Source organism: Primulina huaijiensis, chromosome 11 (assembly GCF_012295235.1).
Source record: "Primulina huaijiensis isolate GDHJ02 chromosome 11, ASM1229523v2, whole genome shotgun sequence".
NCBI lineage: Eukaryota > Viridiplantae > Streptophyta > Magnoliopsida > Lamiales > Gesneriaceae > Primulina > Primulina huaijiensis.
In genome coordinates this window covers 20,842,569-20,862,343 of record NC_133316.1, presented here as the reverse complement: position 1 = coordinate 20,862,343, position 19,775 = coordinate 20,842,569, and the positions used below count along the sequence as shown (strand labels likewise).

At 35.3% G+C, this 19,775-nt stretch overlaps 2 protein-coding genes, 1 long non-coding RNA gene and 1 pseudogene across 4 annotated transcripts; 2 read left to right on the top strand and 2 right to left on the bottom strand.

Moving 5' to 3' along the window:
• Positions 1-1,285: 1,285 nt before the first annotated feature.
• LOC140987592 (probable magnesium transporter NIPA2) lies at positions 1,286-5,683 on the bottom strand. Of its 2 annotated transcripts, none has more exons than XM_073456161.1 (9): positions 5,155-5,683; positions 4,886-5,029; positions 4,206-4,262; positions 3,689-3,779; positions 3,446-3,606; positions 2,925-3,052; positions 2,679-2,816; positions 2,004-2,096; positions 1,286-1,670 (listed from the first exon to the last, which is right to left on the bottom strand). In XM_073456161.1, exons 2-9 carry the CDS (start codon positions 5,010-5,012, stop codon positions 1,509-1,511), a joined length of 957 nt encoding a protein of 318 aa, XP_073312262.1. In that variant the 5' UTR covers positions 5,013-5,029; positions 5,155-5,683; the 3' UTR covers positions 1,286-1,508. The 2 variants fall into 2 exon arrangements, with proteins under 2 accessions (XP_073312262.1, XP_073312263.1); XM_073456162.1 differs by having other exon boundaries at positions 5,330-5,683.
• Positions 1,677-2,388, top strand: LOC140987593 (uncharacterized). Its single transcript, XR_012177173.1, has 2 exons — positions 1,677-1,896; positions 1,931-2,388. It is a non-coding gene; the product is annotated as an uncharacterized lncRNA (long non-coding RNA).
• A 6,226-nt stretch (positions 5,684-11,909) lies between the features above and the next one.
• Positions 11,910-13,743, top strand: LOC140987590 (berberine bridge enzyme-like 22; annotated as a pseudogene).
• Positions 13,744-13,807: 64 nt separating this feature from the next.
• LOC140987591 (uncharacterized) lies at positions 13,808-18,380 on the bottom strand. The gene is made up of 11 exons (XM_073456160.1): positions 18,313-18,380; positions 18,046-18,172; positions 17,808-17,944; positions 17,511-17,707; positions 16,655-16,936; positions 16,517-16,575; positions 16,265-16,301; positions 16,085-16,156; positions 15,854-16,004; positions 15,624-15,755; positions 13,808-15,068 (listed from the first exon to the last, which is right to left on the bottom strand). Exons 2-11 carry the CDS (start codon positions 18,161-18,163, stop codon positions 14,670-14,672), a joined length of 1,584 nt encoding a protein of 527 aa, XP_073312261.1. The 5' UTR covers positions 18,164-18,172; positions 18,313-18,380; the 3' UTR covers positions 13,808-14,669.
• Positions 18,381-19,775: the final 1,395 nt, after the last annotated feature.

Sequence of the window (19,775 nt, the reverse complement as noted above, 5' to 3'; positions counted from 1 at the left end):
CATTTCATCTATTTTAAATTCTACTGATATTAATCTGACAAATAATAAGTTGTCAAAATGGAGGCAAGAGATGCCACATGGATGCTGCAGCTTAAGCTGCCCGAATTCTTAAACAAAACATGGAAAATTCATTTATAAAGTCGTCTCTTGATCAATAACATATAATCACGGAATTCGGAAAACATACACATTAGACACAGGTGAGAACAAGAGCAGCAAAGTTTAAGAGACAAATAGATATGCGCTAGAACAAAGAAAACCCATTGCTCCAAATTGAAAAACTATTCCAAAATTCAAAAGTCGGCAGAAAAACTCAGGACAGGTAACAACTACATAAGAGGACATAACTAGTTGAGACGATTACTTCGGGAGTAGCTCTTGGATAGTGAATTCCGGTGGAGAGTAGCATCCGTCGATTGCCATCAATTACCAACGCCCTAATGTCATTAAATGACTCGAAATACCCTCCAGCTACTGTCGATATTTGCACAACAAACCCCCAAAAAACCCACTGAATCTGGTTCCCATAATTCGCAGTTGTTAAGAAGACAGCATGTGCTGTGTAAACAACAAACACCGAGATAACAAGAGCCGAACACAGCTACGAGCGTTCGATTTCAGCAATGTAAAAGAGAGTGAATCCTCGGAGGTTCGACGGCAGTAATAATTAATGAACCAGTGAAAGTAGGTGTCACACTTGCCTTTTACGGCACGTGCAGATTTGTCTCCTCGACTTCTAATGGGCTCAATGTGGTTGGACCCAGGCCCATTTAATCATTTCGTTGATTCTCAAATGGAAAAACGTAAACATCATGATTTTAAACAAATTCGATTAGAATTTATTTTTAATTATCTCAAGCAAATTAATAAATAAAATGATAAAGATTTAAAAAAAATTAGAAAAATAATCTCTGAAATTTTTTAAAAAATGATCTAAATATTTCTCATATGTTATTGTGTTTGACATTATATAAGATTTAAAAAAAAATTAGAAAAATAATCTCGGAAATTTTTAAAAAAATGATCTAAATATTTCTCATATGTTATTGTGTTTGACATTATATATAATGGTTTGAAATTTGAAACTTTCATTTGTTAGTGAAATTATAATATGAATAATCGCTCAATGTCTCAAGTTTGAAATGAAATACCGATTAGATATCGAATTATATCAAATATCTCTCTCAAATAAAAATAATAGTAAAAAATCTATTTCAAGTTGCAAACGTATGGAGCAATATTAATATATATTGTTTGTTTTAAAAATTTATACATAGTATGGGCATGCAAAACAACATTTTCTTGGCATCTGATAGGTAGAATATGTTTTGAAGCCAGTCTATACAATCCTTTTCAAGTACATAAAGAATTTAGGAAAACTTGTTTCCCCTTTTCCATTTGCACTAGTTAATCAACAACTTCAACTCTTCCTTGCAGCAATAGACTTTAGATCTAACCAGATACCGTATATAGGCCATTAAAGTGTATTATTAACTTATTCTGTGCAGCTAGGCACCTTGTTCTCTGTTTGAGGGATGAAATCCTGGGGATGATAAGTTTGGAGGACCTCCCATGTCCTTTGTTTTGTGAAGGAGCAAAGTTCCACAGAGGATCGTCACGAAACCACAGAGTTCAGTCATGATCTGTGATGCATTTTGTGAATCCCATTCCTGAATCAGAGGAAATAAAGATATGTTCAAGAGTTGATGTAAGTAAACTGTCATGGATCCATTAGAAGTCCTTGTTTGTGTGCAGTGTTCTAAATAGCTGTCGAAGCGACTGCCTAGGCGGTATACCGCCCCCGCCCCGCCTTTGTCTAGCGGTCCAAGACTATCCGGCGGGCAAACGGCCGAGGCGGTAAAAATCATTGTCAACTGTCTAAGTCAAATAATTTTAGTCCGATGGAATCTTTTGTGTAATGTTGCTTGAGCCCCCACACCTCTCCCACCAAAACCGCAAACATTGAAAAGTGAATAAGAATGCAAAGAAGAAATTGGTATCACCTTAAACATTATGATACTGGCTACAATAGTTAGTGTGGTGAACATGACATAATACACCGGGGAAACAACAGCAGTATTAAAGGTGTCCAGTGCCTGCAAATTTAGAACCAAGTATCTCAGGTATGAAAGTTTAGGAGAACAAAAAAATTGCATACAACCTCATGACGAATGAAAAATAACCACATTTTCTTTTTCTTCTAATTTGAGTTGAGAAAAAAAGTAGAGAGACAATAGATCCAGACTAACATGATCATCATTCCCATAAGAAGATTACACATTTCGGACAAGCTCTTGCTTTAGATATAGTTCTCATAGAGAAGTTTGCAATCTATTACAAGGTAGAATAAAAAATTGAAACTTCTGTAATTCTTTGAGTGGCTCATTTTTTAAATCATCCATCTAAATGATTCACTTGAAAATTTTGAAAAAACTAGATAGATGCAAAGATAAGTTATTGAAAGTATAAAGCCAAAGATGAGCTACGGAAAAAAAAACCCAAATGTCCTGAACCTCTAATTTTCATAACACATACTGATCTTCGCACAAGCACCAGACATCTATGTCAAAGTGCCCATTTTAAATAAGTGTTATAAAGCTGTAATACCACAAAAAATCATATTGATTTCGACATTATTAAATGAACGAAACACATTGCTAAATGATTAACAAACATACCTTGTTAAGATATATCAGCTGCATAACACAGAAAACAATAACTAGAATCGTAAAAAACCAAGTGACGAAGTATATAAACTGATTTGATCCAGAAAATGACAGCTTTAGAGCAAGTCCAACTGCTTTGACACCCATAACCTGCAGATGAAAAAGGTGAATGGAACGAATATAGAATAATATTTTTTCCAGATGATATCGAGATATTACTTGGGCTGATAAGGAGCATCACAGAAAACAGAAACTGACCGTAAGTGAACCCATGAGCGAACAAATTCCAATGTATACAACCATATGTGTTTGTCCATAGCGAGGCACGCACCAGAAAATTAAAATGACAACAAGAACCAACACTATGAAAGTGTAGATAATAAAGCCTGTTGATCAGATATTTGATTCAGTGGTGATTCCAGAAGATTTAGCAGGTTCCATCAAATGTACGTACAAAATAACGTGCACAAGAAAAACATTTTCATCAAAGAACGTTTATTCATATAAGATAGATGAAACATAAAGAATTTATTGTGAAAGAGCCCATCGAGGATTAAATCATGTTTTTCAGAGACTAAACTAGTTACTATCAATATTTTAGGTCAATCGTCGACTTTGTTCGACCTTCAACGCGAAAATATTCCTAGCTTATTTCACAGCACAAATCTGAAAGTTGAAATATCCGTGTGCAAATTAGATCATCATGCATAAATATTCTAAGACGGTGAATTTGGGATTTTAGAAACTAGTCAAGTCAAATCAAGAACACCACCAGTTACCTGGTTCAGTTGCTAGATACCATACTTGCATGACGGATTCAAAATCCTTCTCTAATGGGGCATGTAAGACAATGGTGACAGAACCCACCAAGCAAAGAACACAACCAACAACACCGAACATATGCAAGCTTTCATCCAATATAAAATGAGCCAATACTGCACTGCATTGGGAATTATTTAAGCAGTTAAATCATCATATAATATAAATAGGCTGTATAAGAGCTTTTGATTATCTATGGACACCTGAAAATGATACTTAAAGCTCCCAAGGGAGTGACGAGAGTGGCTGGTGCATATGCATAGGCAGCAAAATTTGCACCCTCGCCAACAAGCACTGTAGATACATGTAGAATTGAATTAAAAAGATGATATAAAAAAATGCTATCTATTGTGTTATGAACTCAGAAATCATAATTGAATGTTTATTAAACAGAAATCCACTTAACTCTAAACTTTTGTAGGATTTGAAACAACGTCAAACCTAAGAATTAATTTAGACTAGACAGCGTATGTGTGAGAATGAAAAACTATGACAAAGCTGTATAGAAAGTAGAAACCTAACGAGTCTCGTTAAAATTTACATATTTGTATGTTAGTTCAGCTTCAGAAAAAACACCAACTAAAAACAACAACCAAATTCAATCACATGACATTGGTAAAAAATTAATAAATATCCAAGCGTAACCAAACAGTCAGCCATGAAGTTCCAAAATTCCTAAATGGATGAGCAGGAAAAGGTTCAGTGAAGTTTATTTCTTACTCGTAAGCATACCAGCCCACCACCATGGTTCCAGCAGATACGAGTATCCTCCCTTGCCTGATTAAAAACTGTACTTTGTCAACATCGAGCTATATTATTAAATAATAACAATAATAATCGAAGACAGAACAGCCAAAAGGAGAGCACGGACTTTAACTAATATCCCCAGGTAAAGCATAAGTTTTGAAAAAAGTCATTTTGGTACAGCAATCACAAAATTTACATGTTTTATATCAAAATCTTAGCACCACATTAACCATGATGCATTTCCATAACCGAGATAGACTTCAATTTCCCCGTAATGGATCTACCCTCTCCGACTTTTAGGTACTAAAAAATGCATCCAGAGATTCTTATGTTTGCATAGTAGTGTTTGGTTTAAGACTCCTTAGCAAAAATAATTCATTAAACTCAATCATTCATATGTGGCAATTTGGTTTGCCAAAGCATGGGATTGTTCAATCAAAACAATATCGAGCCAGCAGATGCTCCTCCTTCAATCTTCCGAGTTATATTCCCCTAATTGAACTCATCAAACCACTTAGTTTTCTTTCCTCTGATTCTCATTTCATGCGAACACAAAAGTTATTAGATGATCAACACTTTTAATATTAAATATAAAAAATATATATATAAAAAAAGAAGAAGATAGAACTGCATAAATGTATGAACAAACTAACTTGCTCGAGTTCCAGAAGCCCCTGCCCTTTTTAGGCCCTTTTTCTTTATGATGAAACTAGACCCAATGAAGATACTTGAAGAAATTGCCAAAGCAAGTCCCCTAACATTATCAGATATACCTCCCATTGATTCAGATGGAATCCCTGCATTCAAAAACCCAATATATCTATCACCGGGAAAACTAAATCCCCATCTACACTTGCAAAAAAACCAAAATAAAGGAAAGATTAAAATAATAATAATAATAATAATAACAAACTCAAATAACCTCTTAGGAAACGTGGGTGGGCAAATGGCTAAACTTGTAAAACAAGAGTCTCAAAATCAAAAAAAATATTTTTCATCTTTCCAGATAAAGAAATAAAACGTTTTGAAAACATCATTTTTTTTCTTTTTTTGGAAAAATGGTTCAGCCTCCCTTCGTCCTCTCTGTGTGTCCCAACCTTTCTTCAATAAAGATATCCTCTTATGGCAGAAATCTGAAGATGGGTTCCGCCTTCTCTATGTTCTGATTTTTCTTGAAAATGGAAAACAAGAAAAATCAGATATGCATGTATATCTTATGACAGAATACGTTGGAATCTGATAATGGCAACATAATTCTATCTTCTTTCGATTTTCTTCAATCCAGAAAGCACGTGACAGATTATGATTCAGAGTTTCAAAATCCGACCCCGTCGTTCTCTCTCTTCTTCGAGAATGCGGGAAAAGAGAGAGGGGACGAGGAGGGAGAGAGATAAGGTTTGGGGGGCAGTGAGCAAACGGTATGTCCGTTTCCTCCGAATCCCGCGTTCAAATTTAACTCCACAGATCCCATGATTTTCTTGAAATCTTGCTGAATCTACGTGTCACGCATACAACCCACCAAGAACCTTCATAAATGCAAACAGAATCATTCCTTCGGAATATATTGAACTTGAAGTTGACATGAACAACATCTTAGTTTGAATTGAATTGAAGAATTTGATTTCGAAATTTATAATTATTATTCAAATTATATAATTTGATATAAAGACTAAAGTATATTTAAAATATCTTTAGATTTTATATAGCAAACTTAAGAAATTTGAAATTAAATTATTCGATTGTCTATCATCATTATAATTGAAATTATATAATTTGATGTAAAGAAGGTCTAAAATTCATTTTATTTTTTTTATCAATCTAAGATAAATCAAGAAATTTGAAATTAAATTATTCTAAATCTACATTTGATCATTTTGTGCGTGCATCTTAGAAGTGCTCATCTCATCAATGTTTTTTTTTTTTTAAATGGCTCATTAGATAATTTGACGGAATTCGATCCCAGGCACGAGAAGCATACGTAAAAAAAACAAGATGATGAAAATCAACTCCCATGTGGGCGTTTGAGTTGATATAGTAGGTGTTTGAGTTGATATAGTAGGTGATTGTTTGATTAATGATCGGGAGTTTGATTCTCCCTACCAACATTTTTCCAGATAATTTGTCATACAAAGCTTGTCCAGTATGATTTATCTGACTAACGTGATTTTGCATACTATTGCGTTAATCCAAAAGTTTAGTGTGACATTGTCCTAAGATCGTAATCGACCTCCGAGAGAGCATCCTCGACCCCTTCTTTAAAGTGGTGGTATATCTAAAAATTGTAGCCCAAATCCCCAAAGCCTATTATTAACTAACAAACTTTGCCCCTTGCTGCATGGATATCCAAAGTGACCCCAAATCTTTCTTCTTCTTCTTTTTTTGAAGAAAAGTTAGCCTAAATCTTAAAAACCCACGATATAATAATTACAATAGGTCAAATTTCATCCTTTATTCCGATATTTTATGCACCCTATTGTGTCAGAGATTATAACCTCAAATCCAGGGCGAATCCAAGATTTTAGGTTTGTGGTGCATGTTGCATATTAAGTGACGATAAGGTGCAGTTATCAATTTTCAGTGGGGCTCGTTGATTTTGCTGTTTAGATTTGTGTTATGTGCGTTAATTTCCTAAAAATTTTTCTATTTGGTAATAAATATAGAGAGGAAAAAAATTGAAAATTAGATGACACGAACTTAAGGCTAAATATAAAAAAAAAATTAAAAAAAAAAAGAGAGAGCTCACCACCAATAAATATATATATTAGAGTGTCAATAAATATATATATAAACACACACACACACACACAAAAACTAGGGAAAAAATTTTATGCATCAATATGGTTTTAGAAATTTTTGGGGGTCATGGAGATCCGTCATTACATCAAATTTTAACTTAATAAAAACCTTAATTTCATTTTTTTATACTATTTTTTGTGTGTCGTTTTACACTTTATTTTAAAAGTTAACTAGTATTTAACTTGTGGGACGCACAAGTGGTATTTTATGTAATTAATTATTAAAAGTAATAAGTATTAGTGTTTGAATAATTATTTAAAATTATTGATATAATATAATGAATATATTTAAATTTTAAATAAAAATTTATTATGTAAAAAATATTTATGTTATTGAGATAACACTAAAATAAGGATAACAATCTTCTGACGTTAAATTGAATTATTTATCTTGACTAAATGAAATTGGTACTAATAAAAATAGAAAAAAATTATATATTATTTTATCTATCAAAATTTTAAGGAATAAATAAATATTTTTCAAAAAGTCATTTTTTTTAAAAATTTTATTGTATGTAAAAATCAAAACTCAAGAATTTATATCTTTTAAATTATATTTTTAAGAGCGAAAATTAAAAAAATTCGCATGTATAATTAAATTAGAAAAAAAAGAGAGAAAAAAAATTGTAAGATCTAGAAATTCGAACGACGTAACCAGATCGTATGCAAATCTAGAGTGTTATTAAAATATTTATTTAATTATTTTTAAATGCATTTAATGCATGGTTATGACATGATTTCATGATTTTATGACATGATTTACTTGATTGCATAACATAGGGCTTTTAACATATTTAACGCTCGAACGAGGAACGGAGACCGATGACAGTTAAGGAAAATGTTTTATTAAATAATTATTTTTAATTATTTAATATATGGTGTATTTATTATGTAATTTTCGAAAATGAGCATTTTTAAGATATTTTTAAACGTTGAACCATATTTTAAACCAGTAGTCGACTTTTAGCAAATTGGAAGACTTTTTTAGGGCTCGAATAATATTTTTGAAAACAAATTTAAATGAAACATTTTACGAGTGTTATTGAGCTTGATGAGTCTATTTTAATATATTTTTGGGTGCTAGACTCCTACACATTTTATTTTTTAAAAACCTAAGCCCAAAAACCCTAATGTTATTAATAATTAAAAAAAAACGCCCACCCTTCAACCCTTGCACTCCCACCGTTACACACACTGAAGAGAGAAAAAGAAGATAGAAAAATATAAAAAAAAAAAAAAAACCCTTGCACTCCCACCTCCTCCAGAAGCCACTTGTGAGTTCTAGCACAGCTTTTGTTCGGTTTTCATGAGATAGAAAAAACGAAGCCAAGGTCTTCCCCGTTCCTCTGGTGTTCGTCTATTGCGGCGTTGAGTTGTTTTTCGAGCGTATAAACGCAAAGGCACGCCTTAAACCTTTGTTTTCGCATTGATCACATCATAATATATATTTTGATTGTATTTGCCTGATGTAATATAGATATACTGATATGAATGGATTATACATGGATTTTACATGAAATTTCTTTTGAGAAACTTGCATGTGACTCATGTTTTTGGTGTGCTGTTTGAAGGGACGCCAGGATTGATGTATAAGGGACGTTTCACGGTGGGTTCATATGTGATCTAGGTGTTAGATCATGCCTGGATCTAGTTCATGTGGAGGGCCGAAGGGTTCTTTGTTTTCTTGTGGTTTGTTTGGGCTCGGTTGGTGCGAGTAAGGGGAAGGTTGTCACGGGGTGGTTCCAGGCTAGGGGTTCAGGCTCTGCTAGGCCTGCGTCGTGGTCCAAGACGTCCCAAGCACGGCTGGTGACTCTAGGCCGCATCGTAGAGGTAGCGATTTGTCTTGTTTCGGACGAACCATGCACGTCCCCATGCATGGGTTTGTAGGCCATGGTTAGGACAGTTCAGGAGGGGTCAATCATGGTCTAAGAGAGGTTGGTTCGAGTTTGGTCGTGGCTGGTTGGGAGTAGGATGGAATTTTGGCTTCGAAGTTGAATTGGGCTTTTTGCTCGTAAGAGTGGCGCTGCGGCGCTTGAGCTTCGAGCTGTTAATGCATATTTAAAATGTATATGTTGATTATAAACATTGATTTTTATTTTAATGCTGGAAAACACGTTGCATGCTTGGTTTTAAAGAAATGTATGTATATGCATGAATTTTACAAGTGATGAATTCGGTGACATGTGCTTTTGAAGGAGATGAGTTGGTTGTAACTAACATGAACACGAACACGAACATGTAAGGCCAAGGCTCAGTGGACGGGTAAAACTGTCGCTGATATCCCAGTCGTCGGGTACCGCGGTTATACGTAGATGAATACATCGACCTAGAACTGATACGAAAGTGACAACTAATGATCTGGATTCAATTAAGGAAATAAATATGGATATGATGATACGATATGACATGATTTGATATGAATATGTTTACGTTTATGTTCAAGCTTTTGAATATCATGAAAGTTACTTTGTTTACAGTACTTTTCACTGTTGTATGATATGTATACATACTTGTTATAATGGTTCAGGTGTGTTGAGTCTTTAGACTCATTAGGTGTGATCGGTGTATGTGAGCATTTTGTTGATCTCGAGACTCATTCCGATATTCTGTTTCTTTAGTTTCAAGAATTTTCTTAAAATCAATACACAAAGTATTGAATTCTTGATCAAAAAACTATTTGAATAGACTTACTTAGATTCACGTGTTTAACATAATCCTCATGGTTCATAAGTTATAATCATTGTATTTACACAGGAAAATAAACATATTCAAAGTTCTTTAATCAAATGATTCTAAAGAACATCAAATTTAAGTACTATTACAAAAAGAAGGATTTACTTATAGTTTATGAATAAAAGGATCTCACAGGGACCAATCCTCACAAATCAAAAAAGGATTCTTCTTTGAATATAAATTCTTGATCACCTTGGCACGAAACACCGTGTGTTAGGAGTGGAAGTACTGGTAAATGGAGTCCTCATGCATTGGAGATAACATTTTAATGATATGTGTAAAGTTCTGTCTCCAAAATGTGAAATTCACAAAGAGCTAGGTTGAATGAGACACCTCTAAAAATTATCAAAAACTCATCCTCCTAGATTATCTGTGCTCTGTCTTTGAGACTTGTACCGATCACTGTAATCGCTTAGCTTATTAAGGCCATTCCTTGCCACTGAGACCACTTAATTATTTGAACATGTTACGGTAAAATTTTCAAAACTACATCCTTTATTCTTTTACTAAGTTCTCCAGCTTCCCGTATTTTCTTCTGGAAAGCAAGAACAATACTAAATATATTGTCCATAAGAGAGGAGCTGCTTCATATTTGGATCTTGTGACTTGTGGCAGAAAGTAAAATGTATCATATATATATAGTTATGTGTTTTGTTTATGTCTCTGTTTCTTGTCAAGATCTGATTTTTGCTCAAATTTCGGTTTCCTTTGTTTCTGTTTCTTCACCGATGATTACATTCTTGTTTCAACTTTGTGCAGGTTATATATTATGGTGCAATTTTGGAGGTTTGCATGAGGAAGCTCGTTTTTTATCCTGAATTAGTTGGTTTCATCGAGGAAGACAAGGATAAGTTCCCAACTGTGAAAGTTCAATGCCCTTACAACTCTCCACCAAAGATGATCAAAGGTGAACTAACCTTTCTACCCTCACATATCCATTCCAAAATTTTGCGTCGAAAGTTTCTTAATTTATTGATTTATAGTACTTGTTCCACACCAGAGATTGTGACTGCCCATATAAATTTGAAGGGCTCTTGTAGTCTTTTAGGTCCGGGTTTAGTCTTGGACCTATGGCCTTTTGATCTTAAACTTTCACTTAGCATGCAACTTTATTTGTATTTTCTCCTGCAGAATTGATAACTGGAAAAAAGAACACATACTTCAATTTTTGAGGGAGAATGTGAACTGAGTCCTGCTTTGGATGCTACTCTTTTTCATTTGTAATTCAGCTCGACATTGCATAAAGATGAAAAACAAGCCCCAAAAAAGTCTATTTGGGCATAAACATGGGGTAAAATTCAATGCATATAGAGAGATTTCTTCTTCAACTTCAGTTATCTGAAATTGTGTGAATTTCGTATATGATCATATTCACTAATGTGTTTTTTCTTACGCTCGGTTGCTGTCCAAAATCTCACTTGGTTGCATGTAGGTAAGCTATTGTTTGAAACAAACTTTTCGTCTAAATCTAAAATGGAAAGGAAGAAAAGTAACCACACCAAATGAGGAAGAGTATTCATTTGTTTACAGATTGAAAATAAAACCTACAGAAGAAATTGAAGATCGAAGTCAAGATCAAGCTCAAGCTCAAGCTTGAGTGTTATTATTATTATTATTTTGTTGAGTTAATATCGAATCGGGTGTTACTCAAACTTAACTTGATTCAATTGCTTGAGTTCCGCTTTATCATTGTTATCTTTTAAGGGGGGAAATTTATTATTTTTAACTCAAATTAGTGTAAATTTTGAGTCAAACGCGAGATTAATCCGTCTTTTGAACCATATGGTGCCGACTCGACAACACAAAATAATATATATGTATGGTGTCAGAGATATCCTTGGTTCCTCTATTTTTCAAGGTTTTGAAACTGAATTACATTTTGCAAAACTTCAAACTTCCTGTAGAACCGAAAGTTACTTGAGAATAATTGGGTTTATAATCGACGAACAACCACGACAAAGAGAATACTTAGCTTTTCTTTTCTTTTATTTTTTTATTATTATTTTTGTTCAGAATGAAGAAACTTTACACAACATGTTCTTATATACATGCAAGTGTAGACCTGAAAGTTCGATATTAAACATGTGAGTGTTTAATATTCATTTTTCCAAAGGAACAAATTATACGAGAACCACGAAGTTGTTTTTGTTGGGGGGGGGGGGGGGGGGGGGGGGGGGGGGGGGNATAGCACGTGGGAATATGGTGGCTGTGAAGTGTGGCTCAAAATACATCCAGGCACGCAACTTGCTCACTTGTGAAATAAATCTTTGAACCCTTTAATTCTGCAAAGAGTTCACTTGGAAATGAATTGCCACAAGCTCCCTCTTCTTCTGTTATGGATTTCGACTTGCTGGAAAATTTTCTCTGGAAATCAAGAAGATTTTGCTAGCTGCATGTCCCTACATTCTTCTCCAGGATATATTCAAGATTTCAAATACACTCACACTCCGAGCTCTCCATCATACTCCAGTATCTTCCAGTCATTTCAAGTGAATCTCAGATTGTTGAACTCCACTTCTTCTTCTGGACCTGCGTTCATCGTTACACCTTATGCCGAAACCGAGATTCAGGCGGCCGTTGTTTGTAGCAAGAAGCATAACTTACAAATCAGAGTTCGGAGTGGCGGCCATGACTATGAAGGCCTTTCGTTCCTCTGCAGGCTCCCATATATCGTCATCGATCTTACCAATTTTCGTTCCATCAGCGTCGATTTGGAAGAGGAAACAGCGTGGGTTCAGTCTGGTGCAACAATCGGGGAACTTTATTATAGTATAGCCAAGAGTAGCAATCTTCTTGGATTCCCTGCTGGAATATGCCGGACTGTAGGCGTCGGAGGCCACTTCAGCGGAGGGGGGTTCGGTACATTGCTCAGAAAGTACGGCCTGGCTGCAGATAACATCATAGATGCTTACATTATAGATGTAAATGCAAGAGTTCTTGATCGATAAACGATGGGCGAAGATTTGTTCTGGTCTATCAGAGGGGGTGGGGGAGCCAGCTTCGGAATCATAATTGCATGGAAAATCAAGCTGGTTCGAGTTCCACCAGTTGCCACTGTTTTCACAGTCCACAAGAATCTCGATCAACAAGGCATACAACTTGTCAACATATGGCAAAACGTCGCAGTAAGCTGCCCCGAGATTTGTTCATCAGGCTCATCTTTCAGAATTCAAATAGAGGTGAAGTAGAAGTCCTGTTCGATTCACTCTTCTTGGGCCCGGCAGAGGAGCTAATACCGTTAATGGAGAAGAGATTTCCGGAACTTGGGTTGGATCCGGTCGACTGCAGTGAGATGAGCTGGATCGAGTCTACACTATATTTTGATAGGTTAAAGCCAGGAGATCCATTGGAAGTGTTATTGGAGAGAAATGTCCAGGATAAAAGCTACCTCAAGGGAAAATCAGATTTTGCGAGAGACCCAATTGGAAACAACGTGTGGGAAGCAGTAAAAAGCCGGATTTCAAAAGTAGAGACCGGCATCATAATCATGGATCCTTATGGAGGAAAAATGGATGAAATCTCAGAATCTGAACTCCCATTCCCTCACAGAAAAGGAACTTTATACAACATACTTTACAGTGTGCAATGGATTGCAGATGGTGAAGATGAATCCAGAAGACACATAAACTGGATCAGGGAGCTTTACGATTATATGGAACCTTATGTTTCGAGCTCCCCAAGATCTGCTTACTTGAATTACAGGGATCTTGATATAGGGATCAACAAGCTTGAAAATATCACTTACTCACAGGCAACGATTTGGGGAACGAAGTACTTCAAAGGGAACTTTAAGAAACTGGCAGAAGTGAAATCAAAAGTTGATCCGAGAAATATCTTTAGAAGTGAACAGAGTATTCCCCCTCTCTACGATCAAGGAATACAGAATCATCTGCCTTTTGAAATGTAACTTTAATTAGTTTTCTTTCTCAAGCCTGGAATTTGTAGCTGTGACACATCAAATTCTGCATCTTTTTCACCTGTCTGAAGGAGCTCATTGATCAGGTTGTGGCCTAAAATCTAACATTTGTCTACGATCTACATTTAATAGTTAAAAGTGATAACATTTAAAATAACAAATAAAAAAAAAACATTTGCTACAAACTTTTCTAAAAGACCTGTCAAGAAAGCATCGAAAAATATTCCAACCTTCAAAAAAAAAATTTGATAGATTAAAACTAAAAGGGACAACACAAAAGCTAATAGTTAGATGCACTCGTTCAATCTTTCGTTGTGCATGACTATCTTAAAATATTTCTTATTCCATTGCCGTGATTCAATCAATCAGGCTCCACTCTTAATTATTAAGGGGAAATGAAGTCTAGCAATTGGTCCCACAAATGCTTTTCTTAGCCAGCCAGCCAGCCAGAGTACGTTTCGCCAAACTCTGGGCAGATACTATGCTCACCGGGTCTAGCGAATTAAATGATTATCTTCCATAAATCTCTGTCACATCCACTTCCTTACAAAAAGAGAAGTTTTGATTTCATTATTTTTTATGTGACATCAAGAATTATCTTGTGCTCAACGTATCGACTGCATATATTGTCGTGAATGAATAAATGAAATAAATAACTTTCTTTCAAGTCCACAAATTCATTACATTAATATCCCATGTTCAAGGGGTTGTGGCAGAAGGGAGAAAAAGGAAGTATTTGCCCCGTATTGCTCTTCGATTCCTGGGATATCTTGGCCTACGGATTGTGTATTTCTCCCAAGAGGCAGAGAGTATGGTCTTCTTATACCTTGGAAACAACTAAAAAATCTAAAGTTCAAAAAAATTTGGAGGGAGACATGTCTTAATGATCATGTAATAAAGAAAAATACATAAATTTATGCCAAAAAAAATGAAAAAATAAAGGGGGCGACTGCCCTTGCCGGCCACCCTTTTGCTTTTTTCTGCTGTAGTTTGCTATGGTTTCCAAGTAGAGTTAGATTCCAGCACATCCTCCTCCTTGTGATCATGGGGTTTCACGGAACGGTTCAGCGAATGGAGGTTGCGGTCGTCGTGGTGTGATCCGATGATCCATACTAGAATCAACACCACCATTACAACTGATAGAAACAACAACGAGACCCACACCATTAGCACGTTTCTCTTCAATGGATGACAGTGTTGGCGAAGGATTTTCGCGAAAGCGTCCTTGACTGTCTGGCACTCTACTAGACTTTCCAAACCAGGATAAACATCCAGCAACTTTTGTATCGAAGTGGTGTAAGCCTCCACGGTATAGAAGTAATTAGCTGGTACCAAGATCCCTCCGTTGCATGTTTCGCCATTGGAATCGGGACAAGCCAATGTTCTCAGCACCTTCAATCCCCGAAAAAATACAGAGTCATTACGATGCATGCGATGTAACAGTAGTCACGATAGTTTACTATACGAAGAAGCACATACTTAGGCTGGAAATTACAATGGGAGGGAGTGAATTCCATATGCAGATAGTTTGTTGTATCGAATTTGTGGAATCCTTTTCGGAAAATCGTTGAGCTAAAAAACCAGAAAACTTTGTTTAAATCCAGCTGAAGTGAGGATTTTTTTTCATGCCACATGTATGTATTTCTCATAGGCCTATACAGTTTTTATTTCATGTATAGGCACATAAAAAGCATATCTAAGACAAAAAAAATAGTCCAGTGAAGATACTAGCTATCAATTTAAAAGTTCAGAAGCTCAAGGGATTTTGGCCTCGTCAGCATAAAACATAAAACAGGGGATCCGTATCATGTAATTTATCTAATGGGAAAATAAGTGTGATGATAAAACATTTCATATAAATTTCAAATTTTAAAAAAAGGTGGTCTGAATTTTAAAATTCAGATTCATGCTACACCAAGGGAAGTATTCCTTGATATGTGTGTGTACCTGCGAGATGTCTCCGATTCTGATCGAATTAGCAGGACAACTCCATGGCTGATATTCATAATTCGGTGGCGGCGAGAAAGGATTGCAAATCTGAACAATATTCCCATAACTAGTGGATAAGTTCTTGTTCACCTGCATCATGAATCATGCACGTTAAATAAATCAGGAGAGTACAAGTTTAATTTTCTGCATTTTCCTTTCCAAAATGTGATTTTTATGGTGTTTTATACCTCTTTCACTATTTTGTATACGCCTGCAGTAACTTCACTTAGCACTGGTTTGGCAGAAAGCAATTCATCACATGGTAGAATGGAGCTCAAGCTGTTGCTGTATGGATCTTTCTGGAAGCTTTCAAGTGCGGTACAAGTATCGCCGGAGAAGCTACATGAATGGAGTAAATGTTTAGTGCTTACCCACTTTTTCGATGGTTCATTTGATTATATAATTATTTCGATTTGTACTTTTTCAAGAAGAGATAAATCCCGAAGAACAACCAGCACAGGATAGTGAAAACCCAGCAAAGTATAAGTAGCCTGCATGCAACACGTATGAAAATATTTTAGCATCTCTGTGAGAAATAGGTAATTTTGCATAAGAAATGTGTCAAGATATTAGGTAGTGAAACGATGGCGGGTACTTACGCGTGAAAAGTTCTTCTAAATTTTAAGACTCCTGAGACTGCATGTGACCCGAAGAATTCGAGAAGTTAGAAGTATAACTACTTTAGAAAAGAAACAAGTATATAATTCTTGAATTTATGCGAATATGTTTCCAAAATTTGGTAGATTTGTCGTAATTTTGACTGCTATAGGAAATGTGATGTAAGTTTCTTAACATGCGAACTGAATAAAATGCAATGTGGAGCAAATTCATATTCTGAGTCTCGTGCTTACCTAGTAGACCAATTACAGTAAATAAAGACAGTGAAATCACCACCGTTGTTACTATGTACCTGCAATTGTCAGAAAGAAACAATAATATTCATCTGCACTGAAATCGTCCAAACATACGAACAGAGATCGAGGCGTTACGCTATCTTTATGCCCTTATCGATGTCACGTCTATGTTTGAACGCTTGTCTTTCTATATCAGCAGCCTGAGCATCGAGCCTTCTGGATGTCGAAGTTAAGAAGTTTGTGGCCTGGCGACTTCCATTAACTTTTCCTAAACTAAGGGTCATTTCTTTCATAGCTCCAGTCGTATTGTATATCGTGTGTGAAGCATCATCTGCTGTATCGATGATGATGTCTATTATTGTCTTTGCTCTCGAATGGAACTTTGCATTTCCTCCGAGAACTAGGCCGCTTCCAGTTCTGAAAATGAGTGATATTGTACAAACATTTGAATGGGCAGTTTTTCATATATCAAACTTGAATGTGAAAATGCTGACTTCTATGTTTAGCTATTGCATGTTTTGTAATGTAATCTTTCCTATGCCCTTTTCTCCTCATTTTATCTCAGTGATCAAAATTGAGAGCTCTCTGTAAAAAGGGAGAGGTCGTCGGACCGAGCTTTTAATGTTATATCGAAATGTACGTATAGTTTTCTGGTAAATAGTACACCTCAAACACTACGCTTTGGCCAGCGCAACAATTATTGCTTCTCAACTGTAGGACCGAGTGCTTGACACTTTACAACAAGCTATAGCTGGTGGTAATGGTGCAACTCAACATCAACAAAGGTGTCATAAGTGGATTCAAGAACTGAACCACTTTGCATCACTGTTTTTTAAGAACAATGAAGGCATCGAACCGGACAAATAACTATTATCAGAGGCGAAAGAAGCATTTTGTCCAATTATATTTCAACTTTCTTGTTTTTTCCCTGCCAAGTGTTTCAGGTATCTTTAACTTGTGTGTAGAATAAAGATAGTGGAGAACGGCTTACATTGCAAGAATTGTGAAGAGAACTGCCCAGAGTAGAGGCTCCAGATAACACATGTTTTGACAGGTTGATCTCTTCTTAAGCTTTCTGTAGCTCTTACAGCAAGTAGCTCTTGCAAGAAGAAAGCCTCCATATCCGACACCGCATATGATCCACATCGCTGCAATTGCATATCCATATATACCCGTAAAAGCTGCAGACTGTAGCAGATAGTAAACACATTAGTATTTTTTTAACTGATGCATAATTTTTTAAAAACTAGTCTGAAACCATTTTGTTGCTTCTAAAACAAACACATACACTCCAATAATGCTTGTTTGATACATCGTACCCGCCTCTATATTTCTTCAAATGGTCTAATGGATCTGCTCTCACAGTATTATGATCATATATCTGTTCACTAGACTCCGAGACGCCTGTTTCTGCTAAATATCGTCCTGCAAATTTTGAAAAAAGCCATCAAATTAATGATATGCTGACTGCTGTTTGAAGTTGGCATTTGAATTCATGTCAAGTTTTTGCTTGTTTCATGCAATACCTGAAATAAAACTAGTTGATAAGATCGGTAGTCCTTCAATTTGTAACATGTTTGAAGCCACTAACATGGCACAAAGAAACAGTTGCTTCACCAGTTTTTGGTCATGAATGAAGCTCATTGCTTCAACCTGTCAACCCAGTAATGTACTAATTAATTGCAGATTGTCTTCTGGCAAAGATTTGGACTTAGTCTAAAACTAAAACCCAAAATTTTGGTTCAATATTCTATCTTCATAATATAATATATAATTAGCGAAGAAATTAAAACCTCGAGCTCGAGGACGTAGTTATGCGATAAACACCAATCACTAGTTTTTCTCCATTCCTCTACGGGTTTTTCCCATCAACTGAAAAACAAGGCTAGCCGGAGTCGAGACTAAAATGAATGTATAAACCAATGCTTCCATAGATTCGATCCTGGTTTATAAATCTTGTAAATTCATGAATACACGCTTAGAAGTTTTTTTTAGCTTAACTTGAAACGGTCGAGTTCAACCTACCCTTACAACGGTCGGTTCATTAACACCCAATGGTCTGTCCAAACTAATTAAAAAGCATATGCACAGTGGGCTATCATATGCATGAACATTCTTGTCTGAGAATATATTCATTAGCAAAAACTAAAATAATAATAGAATTATATTTCATTCCACGAAGAAATATCATACATGCAAAAACTGATATTATATATATATACACACACACACACACACATATGAACTCCCATAACAGGAAAAAAAACTTACCAGAAAAGTTAATTCCACGGCCCAAGCTTATGTTTTCGATACGGCCTCGGATTAAAACTTGGATGATGATTTTTTAAAGAAAAAAAAGGATGGAGTTCTTCAATTCTATCAATGGCTATTTAGTGCAAGAAAATGGAAGAGATAGAGTATATTTGAATGAATTGTTTCGTGATTAAGGTGCATGTAGGTATGCAGAAAGTCATATAATTTAAAGGTATTCTAGAATGTATTAACTTTCAAATTGGTGCAGTCTTCAATTTGATCAGTCTATACGTCTCTGTGGGGAAAACTTGAAGTCAAACACTTTCCGTGAAAATAAACTATATCATTTGGATAAAAAAAAAAAGAGTTAAAATTCCTAATTTAATTAATTTTCAAAGAAAAACGTGACCAAATTGGGGGTTTTGTTCCGTAAACATTACAATTATGTGTTCAAATTTTATTCCATTATTCTTTCTTACAAACTATATATTATATTATTATTACAATATAACGCTTATATATTAGTATCTTATCCTTACCTACTCACTAGCGATTCAGCTTTTTGTGTTTATTTCACTCAACTTTTTTCAACTTTTCTTCACACACACGCGCGCGCACGCACGCGCGCGCACACACACACACATGTATATAAATTTTTATGTAAAAAAACCAAATTTGTAAACTCTAAAAAAAATGCATCGATTTATGTATGTATGTATGTATGTATGTATNCTCACTAGCGATTCAGCTTTTTGTGTTTATTCCACTCAACTTTTTTCAACTTTTCTTCACACACACACACGCACGCACTCGCGCGCGCGCACACACATATATAAATTTTTATGTCAAAAAAACCAAATTTGTAAACTCTAAAAAAAATGCATCGATTTATGTATGTATGTATGTATAGAAATCTAGAGGGCTTTTAATTCATGTACAAAAACTACGTAAAATTTAATTTATTATATCAAGAAAAAAATTTACATAAAAATTTATATATATA